General features: G+C 45.5%; 1 protein-coding gene across 3 annotated transcripts in view; it reads right to left on the bottom strand.

The window, feature by feature from the left end:
• The window catches only part of CHP1 (calcineurin like EF-hand protein 1), a 55,695-nt gene extending 37,412 nt beyond the window's left edge, over positions 1 to 18,283 (bottom strand). For 2 of the 3 annotated variants that reach the window (XR_012414803.1, XM_005559233.5), the window contains exons 1-2: positions 17,659 to 17,871; positions 3,935 to 4,007 (exon numbers count right to left, since the gene is read on the bottom strand). Coding sequence is in view for 1 of the 3 variants with exons in the window: in XM_005559233.5 (XP_005559290.1) it covers positions 3,935 to 4,007; positions 17,659 to 17,725 (140 nt within the window). In the remaining 2 variants the exon portion in view is untranslated. Of the gene's footprint in view, positions 1 to 3,934; positions 4,008 to 17,658; positions 17,872 to 18,141 lie in introns of those variants that run through there. The other variant, XM_073995538.1, reaches the window with a different exon arrangement.
• Positions 18,284 to 19,396: the final 1,113 nt, after the last annotated feature.

Below are 19,396 nucleotides of genomic sequence, written 5' to 3'. Positions count from 1 at the left end.
TGGTCTCGAACTCCTGGCCTCAAGTGATCCAACTGCCTCGGCCTCCCAAAGTGCTGGATTACAGCCAGGTGGTAAGCCATCACGCTTGGCCCTTACTTAGATTTTAAGGAGCAGGCAATACTGACGCCTGGCAAGTTTTCAACCTTTCTTTTCTTCTTCTTTTTTTTTTTGAGACGAAGTCTCGCTCTGTCGCCCAGGCTGGAGTGCAGTGGTGCAATTTGGCTCACTGCAAGCTTTGCCTCCCAGGTTCACGCCATTCTCCTGCCTCAGCCTCCCGAGTGGCTGGGACTACAGGTGCCCACCACCATGCCCAGCTAATTTTTTGTATTTTTGGTAGATACGGGGTTTCACCGTGTTAGCCAGGATGGTCTCAATCTCCGGACCTAGTGATCTGCCCGCCTTGGCATCTCAAAGTACTGGGATTATAGGCGTGAGCCACTGCACCTGGCCAGTTTTCAACCTTTCTAAGAAGAAATAGCTCATTTTGGCCGGGCATGGTGGCTTACACCTTTAATCCCAGCACTTTGGGAGGCTGAGGCAGGTAGATCACGAGGTCACGAGTTTGAGACCAGCCTGGCCAAGACGGTGAAACCCCATTTCTACTAAAAATACAAAAATTAGCAGGGCGTGGTGGCACGCACCTGTAATCCTAGATACTCGGGAGGCTGAGGCAGGAGAATCACTTGAACCCGGGAGGCGCAGGTTGCGGTGAGCCGAGATCACGCCATTGCACTCCAGCCTGGGAGACAGAGCGAAACAAGAGCAAAACTCCGTCTTAAAAAAAAAGCAACAGCTCATTTTAAAAAAAACTTTTTGATTATTTTCCAGCATACAGCAAACATGATAAGAACACACACATTTAGAAACCACCGACTTTCTACAAAGAAGAAAAGAACTCAGAACTAATATAAGCCGGGCGTGGTGGCTCACGCCTGTACTCCCAGCACTTTAGGAGGCCGAGGTGGGCAGATCATGAGGTCAGGATATCAAGACCATCATGGCTAACACGGTGAAACCCCATCTCTACTAAAAAAATACAAAAATTACCCAGGTGTGATGGCACGCGCCTGTAGTCCCAGCTACTTGGGAGGCTGAGGCAGGAGAATTGCTTGAATTTAGGAGGTGGAGGTTGCAGTGAGCCGAGATCGCACCACTGCACTCCATCTGTGTGGCAGAGCAAGACTCCATTTCAAAAAAAAAAAAAAAAGAACTAATATAAATTATATGTCTTTACTGGGTGGTTAAGTCTGAATTTATGAGCAAAGTATAAACTCAAAGGAATTTTTAAGTATTGGAGCTGAAATTAAAAACAGATTTCAAATCTTGTTATTTTTGAAGTGTAAATTCACATAGTTTTAATAATGTCTTCAATGAATGGTGCTGGGACAACTGGATATCCATATGCTAAAAAAATGATGTTGGACTCTTCTCTCACACCATATACAAAACCAACTCAAAATAAATCAAAAGACCTAAATATAAGAAGTAAAACTATAAAAAGCCCTTACAAGAAGATAAAGGGATAAGTCTTTGGGATACTGGATTTGGCAATGTTTTCTTATACATGATACCAAGAGCACAAGCACCGAAAGAAATATTAAAGAAATTGGACTTCATCAAAATTAAAAACTTTTGTGCTTCAAAGAACACTATAAAGAGTGAAAAGACAATTCATATGACCCACAATTCCACTGCTAGGTGAATGTCCAAGAGAAATTAAAACATGTGCACCCAAAAATGTTCAAAGCAACACTATTTGTAATACTCAAAAGGTGTAAACTCAAACGTTTACCAACTGCTGAATGGATACACAAATGTGACATATCCATATGACAGACCATTTATTCAGCCATAAAAAGGAATGAAGTACTGGTCCTACATCATGGATGAACCTTAACAACATCATGTTAAGAAGAAGTCAGTTTGTTTGTTTGAGACAAAGTCTCTCTCTGTCGCCCAGGCTGAAGTACAACAGCACAATCTGGGCTCACTACAACCTCCGCCTCCCAAGTTCAAGCAATTCTCCTGCCTCAGCCTCCTGAGTAGCTGGGATTACAGGCACCCACCACCACGACTGGCTAATTTTTGTATTTTTAATAGAGACAGGGTTTCCCCATGTTGGCCAGTCTGGTCTCGAACTCCTGACCTCAGGTGATCCGCCTGCCTCAGCCTCCGAAAATGCTAGGATTATGGGCATGAGCCACCGCGCCTAGCTGGAAGAAGTCAGTTATAAGACCACATAATTGCATTTATATGAATTGTCCAGAGAGAAAAAGAAGGTAGATTTATGATTGCCAGGGAATGAGAGAAGGAGGAAACAGGTTTGCTTAACCGCATGCTTAATGAGTATGGGGTTTCTATTTGGGGTGATGATTTTGTCCAAAGGCTTAGCAACTGTATTCCTCCCCCTTTATGCTACATCCAACACCTGTGCTAGAAGCTATCTAAAGAAGTCCTAAGCTGCTTCATGCCAGCCACAAGGAAAGGCAACAGCTTCAGTACATGCCAATCAAAGATGAAGAACCCCAGTATAAGAAAGGTTGCTACTGACAGTTAGTGTGGGAGATAATGGTAAATCATGTTTCATTTGACTATGGTAAGACAATTACAAACATAAAACAATGCAGCATTACATCACTCTGATATCATATACTTCCCCAGACCAGAGTTTCTCAATTTTGGCACTACTGACATCTAGACCAGAATAATTCTTTGTCATGTGGGCTGTCCTGTGCACTGTAGGATGTTTAGCAGCATCTCTGGCCACAACCCACTACGCACTAGTAGCATTCTCCAGTCATGGCAATTACAAATGTTTCCAGACATTGTGCCCCAGGCGGCAAAATGGCCCTCAGATGAGAACCACTGCTCTAGACTAAAATACTGAACATTCTGTCCAACATTAACATACATAAAGTGATGAACCTTAGGGTTATGGGTTGGTAAATGAGAGAAGACAAAACAACCTGGACCACTTGGGACTGCCACGGGTCAGCTTCCTAAAAGCCAATGTTTGGGAAAGGATTATGGGAAAATGTAAGCAGAGAGAGCTGAAATCTTGAAAATACATTCCTGCCGGGCGCGGTGGCTCACGCCTGTAATCCCAGCACTTTGGGAGGCCGAGGCGGGCGGATCACAAGGTCAGGAGATCGAGACCACGGTGAAACCCCGTCTCTACTAAAAATACAAAAAATTAGCCGGGCGCGGTTGTGGGCGCCTGTAGTCCCAGCTACTCGGGAGGCTGAGGCGGGAGAATGGCGTGAACCCGGGAGGCGGAGCTTGCAGTGAGCCGAGATCGCGCCACTGCACTCCAGCCTGGGCGACAGAGCGAGACTCCGTCTCAAAAAAAAAAAAAAAAAAGAAAATACATTCCTAGGATCAGAACAATGATCACCTAAATGAAGGGGAGTTGGAATAAAGCAGCACGCACCTGGTAATGCATTTAATTGTCATAGTTCTGCTGATTTTTTTTTTTTTTAGATGGAGTCTTGCTCTGTTGCCCAGGCTGGAGTGCAGTGGTGCAATCTTGGCTCACTGCAACCTCTGCCTCCAGGGTTCAAGCAATTTCCTACTTCAGCTCCTGAGTAGCTGGGATTACAGGCGCCTGCCACCACACTGGGCTAATTTTTGTATTTTTAGTAGAGACGGGGTTTCACCATGTTGGTCAGGCTGGTCTCGACCTCCTGGCCTCATGATCCGCCCGCCTTGGCCTCCCAAAGTGCTGGGATTACAGGCGTGAGCCACCACGCCCAGCCTGTTCTGCTGATTTAATTCCCTTGTGGATCAATGATGCTCAAAGACCAGTAGAGAAATGGTCTTTGCTATCTGCATGCTGGATGCCTATCATGTCTACCCTAGGGATAAAGGCAGCTATTCAGACACTGCCAGAGAATTTCTGGTTTCTGTGAGGAAAATAAAGAAAAACACTGCCTACCTGAGAGTCCCGTTCTCTCCTTTGTCCAGGCTGGTGAACCGGCTGTAGAGGCGAGTGATTTGACTGTGGGAAACTAAAGAGCACAAAATTAGTCCCAGCTGGCGGGGAGTAGCCCTCATTCACGCTGAACCCACCCCTCGCTGTCAAATGCTTCAAAATTCAGTAGGACAGGGATGTCGCAACTCTTATCTCTAGAATGTTAAAGCAGAAAGTTTAAAAGCTAAAGAATGAAAGGAGTTAGAAAAAAACTAAATCAAGGGCAATCAAAATTCAATCTCAGAAATGAAGTCTAGGCTTAATTAAGACTGTGATGAATATCAGATAGTTAAGACTTAACAAAACAAAGGCAAATTTTTGTCCTGTCCTGTCCAATCCTATCCCATCCTATTTTATTGAGACAAAGTTTTGCTCTTGTCACCAAGGCTGGAGTGCAGTGGTAAGATCTCAGCTCACTGCCACCTCCGCCTCCTGGGTTCAAGTGATTCTCCTGCCCCAGACTTCCAAGTAGCTAGGATTACAGGTATCCGCCACCACACCCAGCTAATTTTTTGTATTTTTAGAAGATACGGGGTTTCCCCATGTTGGCTAGGCTGGTCTTGAACTCCTGACCTCAGGTGATCCACTCACCTCAGCCTCCCAAACTGTTGGGATTATAGGGGTAAGCCACCATGCCCGGCCCAAATTTAGTTTAAAAGGAAGCTGTGAAACTTTCATGTTTCAATGCGCTGACTTAGACACTAAGAAAACGTATGTTTTTACTTTATTTTATTTTCCTTTTTTCTTTTCTTTTTCTTTTCTTTTTTTTTTTTTTTTTTTTTTTCTGAGATGGGGTTTCACTCTTGTTGCCCAGGCTGGAGTGCAATAGCAAGATCTTGGCTCACTGCAACCTCCGCTTCTCAGGTTCAAGCGATACTCCTACCTCAGCCTCCCAAGTAGCTGGGATTACAGGCACCCACCACTAAGCCCAGCTAATTTTGTATTTTTAGTAGAGACAGGGTTTTGCCATGTTGACCAGGGTGGTCTTGAACTCCTGACCTCAGGTGATCCACCCGCCTCAGCCTCCGAAAGTGCTGGGATTACAGGCGTGAGCCACCATGCCCAGCCTATTTTACTTATTTTTCAAATTTTATTTTATTTTATTTTATTTTTTGGGGATAGAGTCTCACTTTGTCACCCAGGCTGGAGTGCAGTGATGTAATCTCTGCTCACTGTAACCTCCACCTCCTGGGTTCAAGCAATTCTCGTGCCCCAGTCTCCCAAGTAGCTGGGATTACAGGCATGAGCCACAGTTCCCAGCTAAAAATGCCTGTTTTGATTGAAAAACAGTTTGATCAGTTTGCTGTTTTAGGCTGTACTGCTAGGTAGGTGTTGTGTGTAGAATGTTTGATTGAGGTACATCAAACAGATTCTATTTTAAAAATCTGGTTTACTCCTACACCAAGATTAGAGGCTTTATCTTTTCCCTAGGGATGGACCTTTGGGTAAAAGATCAGCCTCTTTTCTGTGCTTGCATGAGCTTCACTGAGTTCCCAGGAAGGGAACTGGCTCCAAGGAAGCACATTAGGCAAATTCGTAAAATGGTCATGCTATCATCAGATGTCACTTACCAGAAAGCTATTTTGCTCCTCATTTTGGATTTAGTCCATAAACTCAAGATACAAGTTGACAATTAAAATGACGCAATAATGGCAGGTACACAATAACACTAAAAACTCAAAAAGGCCTTTCTGGGAAATAGTTTAGTCTCCTGATAGATTGGAAGTAAGAGAGAGGAAACAAACAGAGTTATCAGAGGAGAAAAGACAACAGCCAAAAAGGGTGTGACAAGCGTGGACTTTGTCCTAGGCTGTACCTTCAGAGGTTTAAAGGGTGGCCAAAGTAGTTCTGATAAGGTGTCCTCCGGCCTCAGCTCATGAAACAAAAATTTACTTGTAGTGTTGGGAACAATGGGACAAAATAAACAGGGACAAGCAGGTGGTGAGTGGCTCAGAGCTAGGATAAAAGGACACACTGTGTGTGGCTGTGAATTCTTCAGCATCAGGTTTCACCCTTGAAGCTGGGCTCTGTTCTGTCCTAGCGCTCTAAGGTGATCACTGAGCAGAGAAGGCAAAAGCATTTCCATCAGGGCAGAGCCAGCAGGGATCCAGTCACTAAGGAGACAGTTGTGGACTGTTTTGCCAGTCAGGCAGGTATAAATGGCTCACTGTGAAGTGTACACACACGTGAGGGTTAGGCAGACAGATTCTGATTCCATTCCTAGCACCACCACTTACTAGAGAGGGGTATGTGAATGGGATCGTAGAGCGAACTCACCAGTCAATGAAAGGAAAGTGCTTGGCAAAGTGCCTGGCACATAGCAAGCACTCCAGGTCAGCTATTATCAGCATCATGCTTACATCCTGAGCCTGAAAGCACACGTATTACTGCTGCACTAATCACCCCCCATTTCCCTGCTGACTTTGCCAGTTACAACCGTTTTCTTTAAGAAGTTGACCAGTTGGGCCGGGCGCGGTGGCTCAAGCCTGTAATCCCAGCACTTTGGGAGGCCGAGATGGGCGGATCACGAGGTCAGGAGATCAAGACCATCCTGGCTAACCCGGTGAAACCCCGTCTCTACTAAAAATACAAGAAAATTAGCCGGGTGAGGTGGCGGGCACCTGTAGTCCCAGCTACTTGGGAGGCTGAGGCAGGAGAATGGCGTGAAACCGGCGGGGCGGAGCTTGCAGTGAGCCGAGATCGCGCGCCACTGCACTCCAGCCTGGGGCACAGCAAGACTCCGTCTCAAAAAAAAAAAAAAAAAAAAAAAAAAAGAAGTTGACCAGTCTATCCCAGTTCTGGCCTCAGGCCTCACAGGCTACTCTTGCACTAAAGTTTCCTTTAGTTTAGCAAAAATAAGTCAGTTAAAGAATTACTAAATTTCGGGCCGGGCGCAGTGGCTCACACCTGTAATCCCAGCACTTTGGCAGGCCAAGGGGGGTGGATCAAGAGGAAAACAGATCGAGACCATCCTGGCCAACATGGTGAAACCTCGTCTCTACTAAAAATACAAAAATTTGCTGGGCATAGTGGCGTGCGCCTGTAGTCCCAGCTACTTGGGAGGCTGAGGAAGGAGAATCACTTGAACCAGGCAGGCAAAGGCTGCTGTGAGCGGAGATCCCATCACTGCACTCCACTTAAAAAAAAAAAAAATTACTACACTTCCCAAAAGCAAAATTTGTTCACAATCCCAACACTGCCATTTTCATTTCTTCATATACCTTTTTTTTGAGACAGAGTTTCGCTCTTGTTGCCCAGGCTGGAGTGCAATGGTACGTTCTCGGCTCACCACAACCCCCGCCTCGCGGGTTCAAGCGATTCTCCCGCCTCAGCCTCCCAAGTATTTGGAATTATAGGCATGCACCACCACGCCCAGTTAATTTTGTATTTTTAGTAGAGATGGGGTTTATCCATGTTGGTCAAGCTGGTTTTGAACTCTCAACCTCAGGTGATCCACCCTCCTCGGCCTCCCAAAGTGCTGGGATTACAGGCTTGAGCCACCGCGCCTGGCTCTTCATATACCATCTAATATCAGTTACTTGTATACTTTACTAAGTTGTAATAGCTTGCTTTTCATTTAGTAATTCACACTTTTTCTATATTGCTTTGGAGTACTTCTTAATTCAATTTATATAATTTTAAAATTGGAAGAAAGGTTATCTAATCCGACCCCTTCAATGAACAAATGAGAGCCAGGCATGATGGCTGGCACCTATAATCCCAGGACTTTCAGAGGCAGAGGCAGGACAATAATTTGAGGCCAGGAGTTCAAGGCCAGGCTGGGGAACAGAGTGAAACCTCTTCTCTACAAAAATTAAAAAAAAAATTATTTTAAACCAAAAAAAATCCACATATGAGCCATTAAACATCTTTCTAATCTATATCATCCAAAATAACTGGGCACTGAGGCCGGGCACGGTGGCTCACGTCTGTAATCCCAGCACTTTGGGAGGCCGAGGCAGGCGGATCATGAGGTTAGGAGATCAAGACCATCCTGGCAAACACGGTGAAACCCTGTCTCTACAAAAAATTAGCCAGGCGTGGTGGTGGACGCCTGTAGTCCCAGCTACTCGGGAGGCTGAGGCAGGAGAACGTCATGAACTCAGGAGGTGGAGTTTGCAGTGAGCGGAGATCACGCCACTGCACTCCAGCCTGGGTGACAGAGCGAGACTCTGTCTCAAAAATATAGAAAATAAAAAATAAATAAATAAATAAAATAAAATAAAATAAAATAAAATAACTAGACACTAAAACCTCCCATAGTATGTTAAGACCAGTTTATGGCTGCTAAATTCAAAATGTGGCAGGGCGTGGTGGCTCAAGCCTGTAGTCCCAGTACTTTGGGAGGCTGAGGGCGGGCAGATCACCTGAGGCCAAGAGTTCAAGAGCAGTCTGGCCAACCTGGTGAAACCCTGTCTCTACTAAAAATACAAAAATTAGCCAGGTGTGGTGGTGTAATCTCAGTTACTTGGGAGGCTGAGGCAGGAGGAGAATCGCTTGATCCTGGGAGGCAGAGGTTGCAGTGAGCTGAAATCTCACCACTGCACTCCAGCCTGGGTGACAGAGTGAAATTACGCCTCAAAACAAAACAAACAATAACAAAAAAAGTACTAATACGTTAAAAATAAATAATGTAAATAAGTAGCCAAAACATTAAAAAAAATCTGCTATCTTCCAGGATGAACTGGGTTATATGGGAGTCAGTGGAGAAACATAAAACCAAATGTCAACTTTTAATATTAATGAATATGGTCATATCTAAACTAATCTCGAAAATTTTAGGACAAATTTTAGAACCGTAATGATATGGTTACAAATAATTCTGTTAACAGCCGGGCGCGGTGGCTCAAGCCTGTAATCCCAGCACTTTGGGAGGCCGAGACGGGCGGATCACGAGGTCAGGAGATCGAGACCATCCTGGCTAACACGGTGAAACCCCATCTCTACTAAAAAGTACAAAAAACTAGCCGGGCGAGGTGGCGGGCGCCTGTAGTCCCAGCTACTCGGGAGGCTGAGGCAGGAGAATGGCGTGAACCTGGGAGGCGGAGCTTGCAGTGAGCTGAGATCCGGCCACAGCACTCCAGCCTGGGTGACAGAGCGAGACTCCGTCTCAAAAAAAAAAAAAAACAACAACAACAACAAACACAAAAAAAAACAAATAATTCTGTTAACAAAAAGGAGAGAAGGCTTTAATTTAGGTACCAAATTCACTGTGACAAAGAATATAAAGCAATCTCAGAACAATCCCAATCTCCCTATAAAGGAGCTACACCATCTATGTGTAGAAAGGTATTGGAACTGGTGTGAATGAAGGCCGATCATGTTTCCAGTGAAGTATTTTCCCCAGAAGGCTCTAGGCTAGTCAGACAGGTGCCCAAAACCTGAACAATTCTTGGTAACTCAAAGGAAGTATCAGGAGTTGACAGTTACTCTCAGAGAAGGCCGTGCATATAAACATGTCTTTTTTTTTTTTTGAGTCAGAGTCTCACTTTGTCACCCAGGATGGAGTGCAATGGCGCAATCTCAGCTCACTGCAAACTCCGCCTCCTGGGCTCAGGCCATTCTCCTGCCTCAGCCTCCAGAGTAGCTGGGACTACAGGTGCCCGCCACCACGCCCAATTAATTTCTTTTTTGTATTTTTAGTAGAGATGGGGTTTCACCATGTTAGGCAGGATGGTCTCAATCTCCTGACCTCGTGATCCATCCCCCTCGGCCACCCCAAAGTGCTGGGATTACAGGCGTGAGTCACCGCTCCTGGCTATAAACATGTCTTGAATAAAGCTATATTTTTTCTCCACTGGTATGAGTAAATAATCATTTTAAATTGTTGAAAGATTATGTAAAAGACCCTGTTTGGCTGAGGGTGGTGTCTCATGCCTGTAATCCTAGCACTTTGTGGAGATGAGGTCTTGCTTTGTTGCCCAGGTTTTGAACTGGTCTTTCCTCAAGGGATCCTCCCACTTTAGCCTCCCAATCAATCAATGAATCATTAGCTGGGCATGGTGGCGCATTCCTGTATGCCCAGCTACTTGGGAGGCTGAGGCAAAAGGACTGTTTCAGCCCAGGAGTTCAAGGTTGCAGTGAGGTATGATCACACCTCTCCACTCCAACCTGGGTGACAGAGTGAGACTCTGTCTCAAAAAAAACACACACACAAAAAGCAAAAAAAGACGCTGTTAACCTTGCTGAAATCTCTCTATCATCACTGCATTGTGCCAAGAGGAGGAAGGCATTTCAGAGAAGTGCCAAGCAGAAATGGCAGAGGGAAGAATAAAAACAAAAAGGGAGTAAGAAAAAGTTATTTTGGAGGGCCGGGCATGGTGGCTCACGTCTGTAATCCCAGCACTTTTGGGAGGTGGGTGGATCATGAGGTCAAGAAATCGAGGCCATTCTGGCCAACATGGGGAAACCCTGTCTCTACTAAAAATACAAAAATTAGCCGGGCATGGTGGCGGGCGCCTGTAGTCCCAGCTACTCGGGAGGCTGAAGCAGGAGAATCACTTGAACCCAGGAGGCGGAGGTTGCAGTGAGCCGAGATTGCACCACTGCACTCCAGCCTGGCGACAGGCGAGACTCCGTCTCAAAAAAAAAAAAAAAAAAAAAAAAAAGGCCGGACGCGGTGGCTCAAGCCTGTAATCTCAGCACTTTGGGAGGCCGAGACGGGCGGATCACGAGGTCAGAAGATCAAGACCATCCTGGCTAACAGGGTGAAACTCCGTCTCTACTAAAAAATACAAAAAAACTAGCCAGGCAAGGTGGCGGGCGCCTGTAGTCCCAGCTACTTGGGAGGCTGAGGCAGGAGAATGGCGTAAACCCGGGAGGCGGAGCTTGCAGTGAGCTGAGATCAGGCCACTGCACTCTAGCCTGGGCAACAGAGCGAGACTCTGTCTCGGAAAAAAAGAAAAAAAGAAAAAGTCCTTGCCTTTATTCCAAATCTTAATACAGAAGAACAGATTGATAACCTAGGTAAAGATTACAAGTGCAGCTAAAGGTAGCTCTAGATAAAGGAAAGTTGAAGCCTGTGCTTCCTGGAACACACTACACCTTAACATTTCCCCTGACGTGAAGACTTCAAGCACTGGACTAGTCTCTTAGAATTAAGAGAGATTTGAAAACATTATATAAAACAAATAAAATCTACCTTCTTATAATTGGAGAAATTTGAAAAGGAAGTGAATGATAGATGATATTAAGGTGACTCACACCTATACTCCCAGCCCTTTGGGAGGCTGAGGCAGGCATGTCACCTGAGGTTAGGAATTTGAGATCAGCCTAGCCAACGTGGTGAAACCTCATCTCTACTAAAAATAAAAACAATTAGCTGGGCATGGTGGCACATGCCTATAATCCCAGCTACTTGGGAGGCTGAAGCAGGAGAATCACTTGAAGCCAGGAGGCAGAGGTTGCAATGAGCTGAGATCGCTCCACTGCACTCCACCCTGGACGACAAAAGTGAAACTCCATCTCAATTAAAAAAAAAAAAAAGAAAAAGAAAAGAAAGAAAGAAAAAAAGGGGCCAGGTGTAGTGGCTCATGCCTGTAATCTCAGCACTTTGGGAGGCTAAGGTGGGTGGATCGCCTGAGATCAGTTCAAGACCAGCCTGGCTGCCATGGCGAAACCCAGGTTATTGCTACAATTAAGTGAATCAAGGGTGACGATTATAGAAACTCCTAAGACATTTGTGGCTTATCCTCAATTACACCTTTTTTTTTTTTCCAAATAAGCTTTATGAAAATGCATAAGTCTGAAAGAAGGTAGAACAAAGACAATTTAGCAAATATTTTAGTCCCTACTAAAAATACAAAAAATTAGCTGGGCCTGGTGGCAGGCACCTGTAATCCCAGCTACTTGGGAAGCTGAGGCAAGAGAATTGCTTGAACCCAGGAGGCAGAGGTTGCAGTGAGCTGACATCAAGCCACTGTACTCCAGCCTAGGCAACAAGAGCAAGACTCTGTCTCAAAAAAAAAAAAAAAAAGATAATATTAAGAAGTATTATCAACTTTCTTAGGTGTGATAATGGTATTGTGGTTACATAAAAACCATCCCAATACTTACGGGATACATGCAGGAGTATGAAAGGGTGAAGAGTTCTAATACCTACAACTTTCAAATGATTTATCCAAAAATTTACATAAATAAAGCTTATATCTCTGCAGCTGCTGCTGGGGTCAATTATCCTCTGAATGAATAAACCTCCAACTACTCTATGCTCTGGACCACTGTCTGCTCCTTGCAACCACAAAAAAGTTCCTGGCCAGTGGCTCACATCTGTAATCACAGCACACTGGGGGACCGGGATGGGTGGATCACCTGAACTCAGGAGTTCGAGACCAGCCTGGGCAACATGGTGGAACCCTATCTCTACAAAAATAAAAAATCAGCCAGGCATGGTGGCATGTGCCCATAGTCTCAGCTACTCAGGAGGCTGAGCTGGGAGGACTGCTTGAGTCCAGGAGCTTGAGGCTGCAGTGAGCTGTGATCATGCCATTGTACTCCAGCCTGGATGATAGAGTAAGACTCTGTCTCCAAAAAATAAATAAAAATTAAAAATCAGGCTTGATTTTGGTAGGTGGGTGGATCACAAGGTCAAGAGATCAAGACCGTCCTGGCCAACATAGGGAAGCAGTGGCTCACATCTGTAATCCCAGTACTTTGAAAGGCTGGGGTGGAAGGATCACTTGAGGCCAGGAGTTTGAGGCTGCAATGAGCTATGACTGCACTACCACACTCCAGCCTGGGCAATAGAGTGAGACCCTGTCTCAAAAAAAAAAAGTTCTTAGGGTCTCTTTCCCACAATGCCCTCTCTAATTGACAAATAATTGCTTCTTACCCCTTTATGGCAACAAATGAGGATAAAACTTTGCACTAGAACTCGAAAAGTACAGAGCTTTACAAGTCACTTAAGCCAAAACCAGCTAGAGGTGTTAGTTATCCATGCATTTCCATTCAATAGAAGGCAGAAGACAGCCGGGGTTTCTGCAGTGACGGAACCTTCAGGCTGGTGAGGGCTGTGAAGGGTCCTACATTTAGAGGCACAAGAAACCTAAAGTTGAATTTCTACTTACATTCTAGCCATGAAATTGTTCTCAAGCAATTGCCTTTGCCAGGCTTGTACTCTGTTAGAACTCTACCATTACTACACTCTTTCAAACAAACAAAACCTCACCAACCTGTACAACTTACTTCCTAAACCTGTTCAACACCCTTCCCGTACCATATGACACATACCACAAGGTAGAGACTAAAAATAATCTGTATTTATTACTACTTGAATGGCATGAATTGTTTCTCAAGGTGGTGGTGGTGGTGGTGTTGTTGTTGTTTTGAGACAGGGTCTTTTTCTCCCAGGCCAGAGTGCAGTGGCACAAACATGACTCACTGCAGCCTTGACCTCCCGCCTAAGCAATCCTCCCACCTCAGCCTCCCGAGTAGCTGGGACTGCAGGCACACTTCACCATGTCCAGCTAATTTTTTTAAAATTTATTTTTTGTAGAGATGAGGTTTCCCCATGTTGCCCAGGCTGGTCTTGAACTTCTGGGCTCAAGCGATCTACCCACCTTGGCTTCCCAAACTGCTGGAACTACAGGTGTGAGCCACTGCGCCTGGCCTCGTAAAGTTTTAAGTAATTCACAGCTAGCTTATTGCTACAATTAAGTGAATTAAGGGTGATGATTATAGAAACTCCTAAGACATTTGTGGCTTATCCCCAATTACACCTTTTTTTTCAAATAAGCTTTATGAAAATGCAGAAGTCTGAAAGAAGGTAGTAGAACAAAGACAATTTAGCAAATATTCCAACAGAAAGCATTTCTTAGACAGTTCCTAAACTGTGAAAACAGCGTGACTTAACAGTTTCATTAACTGTTAAAAACTCCTTTAAAAATTTTATTTCCTTGGAATTGGCAAAACATCTGTACTTAATTCCTAATCAAATGTCCACTAAAGAAGTATAAAATGTTGTCACCTCCCCAATAATATAGCCCTACACATAGTTTTTATAACTAGTACATGCCAATGGTATTTTCCCAGTAAGATGATTGTTATCTATGGTTCAAAATAACAACATTCACATGAAGGTTATTATACCAGACACTATTCTAAGTAGTTTACATAATTCATCTCATTTAATTGCCGTAAGAATCCTATAAAGTAGGCACTATTATTATTCTAATTTTACAGATGATGAAACTGAGGCTCACAGGTATTACTTTTCCAAACACTTACTGTTATTCATTAAATATCAAATACCAGCTAATCTAGTCATGTATAAATTCTAATCTCTTTAAAATTACAAAAAATATGGTTAAATATAATCATCAATTCCAATGCACAGCTTTCGCATTGAATATAAAGTTAGCATTCCTCAATTATGTTACATTTTCTACTGGCAAAGGAAGTAGTAAAATGTCTTATAATTGTTCTTAAAGTGCTTTTGTTAGTTTTCCAAATTCTTCATAGAACAAAAGGCAGATGAAAATAGGACAAAGTCCACCTCTCTACCCACTCCGGATATCCGTTTTTATTCTTCAAAATCATTTGCATCATACCAAATTACTCCTTGAAAAAGCAACTCTGGGCCTGGTGCAGTGGCTCACACCTGTGATCCCAGCGCTTTGGGAGGCCAAAGTGGCCTGAGAATCACTTGAGGCCAGCAGTTCATGACCAGCCTCAACAAAATAGCAAGTCTCCATCTCTACAAAAGATAAAGATAAAAATCAGCTAAGCATGGTGGTATGTGCCTGTAGTCCTAGCTACTTGGGACGCTGAAGCTGGAGGATGGCTTAAGCCCAGAGTTCAAGGCTTGCAGTGAGCTATGCTCAAGCCACTGTAGTCCAGCCTGGGAGACAGAGCAAAGACCCTGTCTCTAAAATAAAGAAAAAGAAAAAGAAGGGCCGGGCGCAGTGGCTCAAGCCTGTAATCCCAGCACTTTGGGAGGCCGAGACAGGCGGATCACGAGGTCAGGAGATCGAGACCATCCTGGCTAACACGGTGAAACCCCGTCTCTACTAAAAAAATACAAAAAACTAGCCGGGCGAGGTGGCGGGCGCCTGTAGTCCCAGCTACTCGGGAGGCTGAGGCAGGAGAATGGCGTAAACCTGGGAGGCGGAGCTTGCAGTGAGCTGAGATCCGGCCACTGCACTCCAGCCTGGGCGACAGAGACAGACTCCGTCTCAAAAAAAAAAAAAAGAAAAAGAAAAAGAAAAAACAACTCTGATGATGGACACTATTTGGATAAACTGATGGTTCCCAGCACAGAGGAATGACTTTGTAGCAGGCTTGGGGGTATCTCTCCTGGAAGTCACCCAAAATGCCCTAGGTTAATCTATTACTCCATTCATCCATGTATCAAGGCCCAATTCCCATCCTCCACGAGGACAGCCCACAGGGACGCTCTCTTCCCTGATTTCTGAAGGTGGGTGACACACAATTTCAGCTTTCTTATGTCATGATGCTAATCATAACTCTCTTGGGCTTATCTCCCCAACCAGGTTGTGGGCGTTTTTTTGTCACCATCTGCTCTCAGTACCTAGCACAGTACTGAACAGACACTGTAAAAATTCAGTAAGCACTTGTTTCACTAAGCATTCTGGCTCAATACATACATTTGCACTGGTTGTGGAGAGAAATGGGAAAAACAGCTTTTCCATGAGCACTCAGTTGTCTCTCCACAAGCCACATGGTAAAAATATCCCATCCAGGCCCTTTCCATTTGGTCAAATGTATGTAAACCAGAATGGGATTACCGCTCCCTTCATTCTGAAGCAAAAATGGCTTTTTGCATCCTCACTATGGTTTACACTTTCTTGTTAAGTGACTCTGTATTTATTTCTCTTTCATTTTGCTTATTTCTCCATGTGACTCTTTAACACAAATACTTTAATTCGGTGTCACCCTAGACCTAAAGTAGTTCTAATTACAAATGTGGCCAGAAGCTATGGCCACAAAATGTAATAAAATGCTTGCTGAATCCAAACTGCTTGTATCTCCACTCCTAGGGTCAGAGTAAGTCAGTGGCCAAACAAGTACTGCAAATTATAAAGAGATAACTACTTTGGGTCATTCAAAATTGTGAAAAGAACTGCCTTGGTAGGTGGAGAGGTTATCACTATCAAAGGTCTTTACAGAGAGGCTTAAGGGCCATATTTTAGGGGAGGCTGAAAGGGGCAAACCAATCCAGCAAGGGGTGGGGCTAGATAACATCCCTTCCAACTTGAAAACTCTAGAAAGTTGAACTTGTCACAAAGCAGAGAACAGCACTTAACATATTCTAGGCCTGAGTAATTCTGTAGTTGTCCATAGCACTCCTCGGTACTATCTGCATATGGGCCCCTGAGTGAGTTACTGGTCATCTCATTATCAAAGACAGGTATGATGAAGAGACAGAGCTCAGGTGCTACATCATTCATTAACTCAACAAGAATCGTAAAGGTTTACTGAAAAGATAAAATATTGTATGCATCAATACAATTGTATCATACATTGCATTATCAAGGACTATTCAAAGGTATGCTGGTATTTTACAGAGCTTCAGAATCCCCAGAGTCCTTTTGCTCCTTTGTGCAGGCTAATGAGGAAGAGACTGGACTATTTAAAAAAAAAAAAAAAAAAAATCAGTTCTGCAGGGCAGGGTGGCTCACACCTGTAATCGCAACACTTTGGGAGGCCGAGGCGGGTGGATCACTTGAGGTCAGGAGTTCAAGGCCAGCCTGGCCAACATGGTGAAACCCCATCTCTACCAAAAATACAAAAATTAGCCAAGTGTGGTGGCAGGCGCCTGTACTCCCAGCTACTCGGGAGGCTGAGGCCAGAGAATCGCTTGAACCTGGGAGGCAGAGGTTGCAGTGTGCTGAGATCACACCACTGCACTCCACCCTGGGTGACAGAGGGAGACTCCGTTTAAAAAAAAAAAAAAAAATCAGTTCCTAGTACAAATTCACACGGAGATTTTTGAAGCACATCCAATTTCAATAGCGAATAAAAAAGTACACCAGCACAGTAGAAATCAATATATATATATATGAAATTAGGCCAGCAAGTATCCTCGTGTAAGTAAAAAACTGGTGCTCATAGTATCCGTGTTTTTTCTCTAGAAGTTCAGATTGAAAGAAGTCTCACAATCCCAGATCCCTGTTGAAAGGTCTCCAGGCATCGGGTCATGTCTCCCAAAGCCTTACTACACGGTCTTGCTTTCTGGGTGGTTTTCCTAATTTGTGACAAGAATTGTCATTTCCCATAGTTTGTAATTTCCCATAGTTGTCGGAGGTTTTAGGTCCTTGCCCAGAAATGGATTTTCTATAGAATCCATCTCGAGTTCCTGAATTTGCTTCTCGGGCTTTACCTACTGTTCAGGATGCCTCTTCATAGGGAAGGGTGGTGCTAGGCAACAGAAAGGAAAGGAGTTCGGGGACTTTGATGGGCAAGGGGCAGAAAAAGGGGGCGTCGACGCTCTAAGAGTTATCAAGACTCCCGATGTTGAAGGGAAGGACACCCCCACAGTAGCTACAGCCCCGCTCCAGGAAGCTGCAGCTGGAAGAACAGGTCTTCCAGCTCTCGGTCCCGAAACCTGGAGGCTGCCCAGGACCCCCCCAACCTCACAGGCACCCGAGCTCCAGACCTTAGCGACAGCCGCCCTCGGTTGCGAGGCCAGTCTGAGGCGCCCGGCGTTCCCACCCCCAACCCGAACTCACAGCCGGTCTCCTTCTTGATCTCCTCGAGCTCTTCGTCCCGCAGTAACGTGGAGGCCCGAGAACCCATCGCCGTGCCGGGAGCTCCTCCGGGAGCAGCGGCGCCAGAAAAGAGGGCGACAGGAGGGAAGGAGGGAGGGAAGGGCGGGCTAGGGGTCAAGAAGGGAGAGGGCAGTGTTTCCACTGCGGACCCAGGAGGGAACCCAGGGGTGGTGCGCTGGGGAGGGCGGCCCCGAGGACCCGCCAATCAGGCGCGAGGCAGCGCCCGGCTCAGGAGTCGACGTCAGCGTTCGAGTTCCAGCCCCGAATGAATCAGCCCAGCTCCAGCCCAAGTCCTGCTGAAGATGGACCCCGCCCCCGGAACCGCAGCTGCCACCGGCCTTAAAGGGGCGATGCCACTCGGGCGCTAACGACGCAATTAAAAGGGCAATTCCATTGACCAACCGTTTTACAACAAACTAACCTGCGGCAGGCAGCGTAGCCTACCTTTTCTCACAGAAATCGAACACTAGGAATCCTACTCGATAGGTGGCACGGATTGCGGAGAGAAACTTCGCGTGGGGGGAACCCTAGGGTGTGCCCCTCGGGGACTGCATGCGCTCTGTATCTTTCCTGGCGGCCGTCCTCCTCCCGGCCGCAGGGGGCGCTGGGGAGCCAGCCTCGGGGCCGCGTGCTGATTGGCTCCTTGGGAAACAGACGAGACTGGACGTTGGGCCGGGCGGGCGTCCCCTCTGCAGCGTGGGTGCCCGGCGTCGCGGACCTTTCTCCAGGTTGTTTTCAGGCTGTGATTTGATAACCGCCGCCGGGTGGCGTGGAGCGTCCCGAGACTTTTTCCTTCATTGCAGCCCCCCTCTTCTTTTAGTTCTAGACTGAAGTTCGAGGAATTCACCACTTGGCTGAAATTAGGATCCAGATTTCCCAAACTTGCTTCGGAGGAAAAAGCCCTAACGATGGAGGACAGTGAATTCCTAGCTTATGGTCCGCCATTTATTTGAAGTTCCTTACTTTGTCTTAAAAATGAGAAATTTTGCATTTTATTCTCATGGTGTATTGTTTGTTTTGATTAAAAAGGTAGGCCGGACACGGTGGCTCACGCCTGTAATCCCAGCATTTTGGGAGGTCGAGGCGGGCTGATCACCTGAGGTCAGGAGTTCGAGACCAGCCTGACCAATATGGAGAAACTTCGTCTCTACTAAAAATATAAAATTAGTCGGGCGTGGTGGCGCATGCCTGTAATCCCAGCTACTGAGGCTGAGGCAGGAGAATTGCCTGAACCCGGGAGGCGGAGGTTGCAGTGAGCCAAGATCGCGGCATTGCCTGGGTGACAGAGCGAGACTCCGTCTCAAAAAAAAAAAAAAAAAAAGTAAAAAGCCACCCATTAAATTAGTGCCTACTCTCAGGTGAACCAGTTCTTACTGCTTCACCGGCCTTACCCCTTCACACCTGTTTGGTTAGAACCCGTATAAGATATGGAAGAACTGAATTCTGACCGCTGTCTGTTAGAACCTAAGTACCAGGGTATTTTTGTCTTAGCAAGCTTTCCCAGGTCAACTTAGGTTATTAGTTTTAAGTGTTCCTAAGGCTTTACAGCTTAGCCTGAGGCCCCACACGTTCCCTGCAGGCTGAGGTTCTAGTTTGAAGAACTACAGTTTTGTTTTGTTTGTTGTTGTTGCTGTTGTTTGAGATGGAGTTTTTGCTCTTGTTCCCAGGCTGGAGTGCAAAGGCGCCATCTCAGCTCACC

Source organism: Macaca fascicularis, chromosome 7 (genome assembly GCF_037993035.2).
Source record: "Macaca fascicularis isolate 582-1 chromosome 7, T2T-MFA8v1.1".
In the NCBI taxonomy this organism is placed as follows: domain Eukaryota; kingdom Metazoa; phylum Chordata; class Mammalia; order Primates; family Cercopithecidae; genus Macaca; species Macaca fascicularis.
This window is presented reverse-complemented; position numbering and strand designations above follow the sequence as displayed.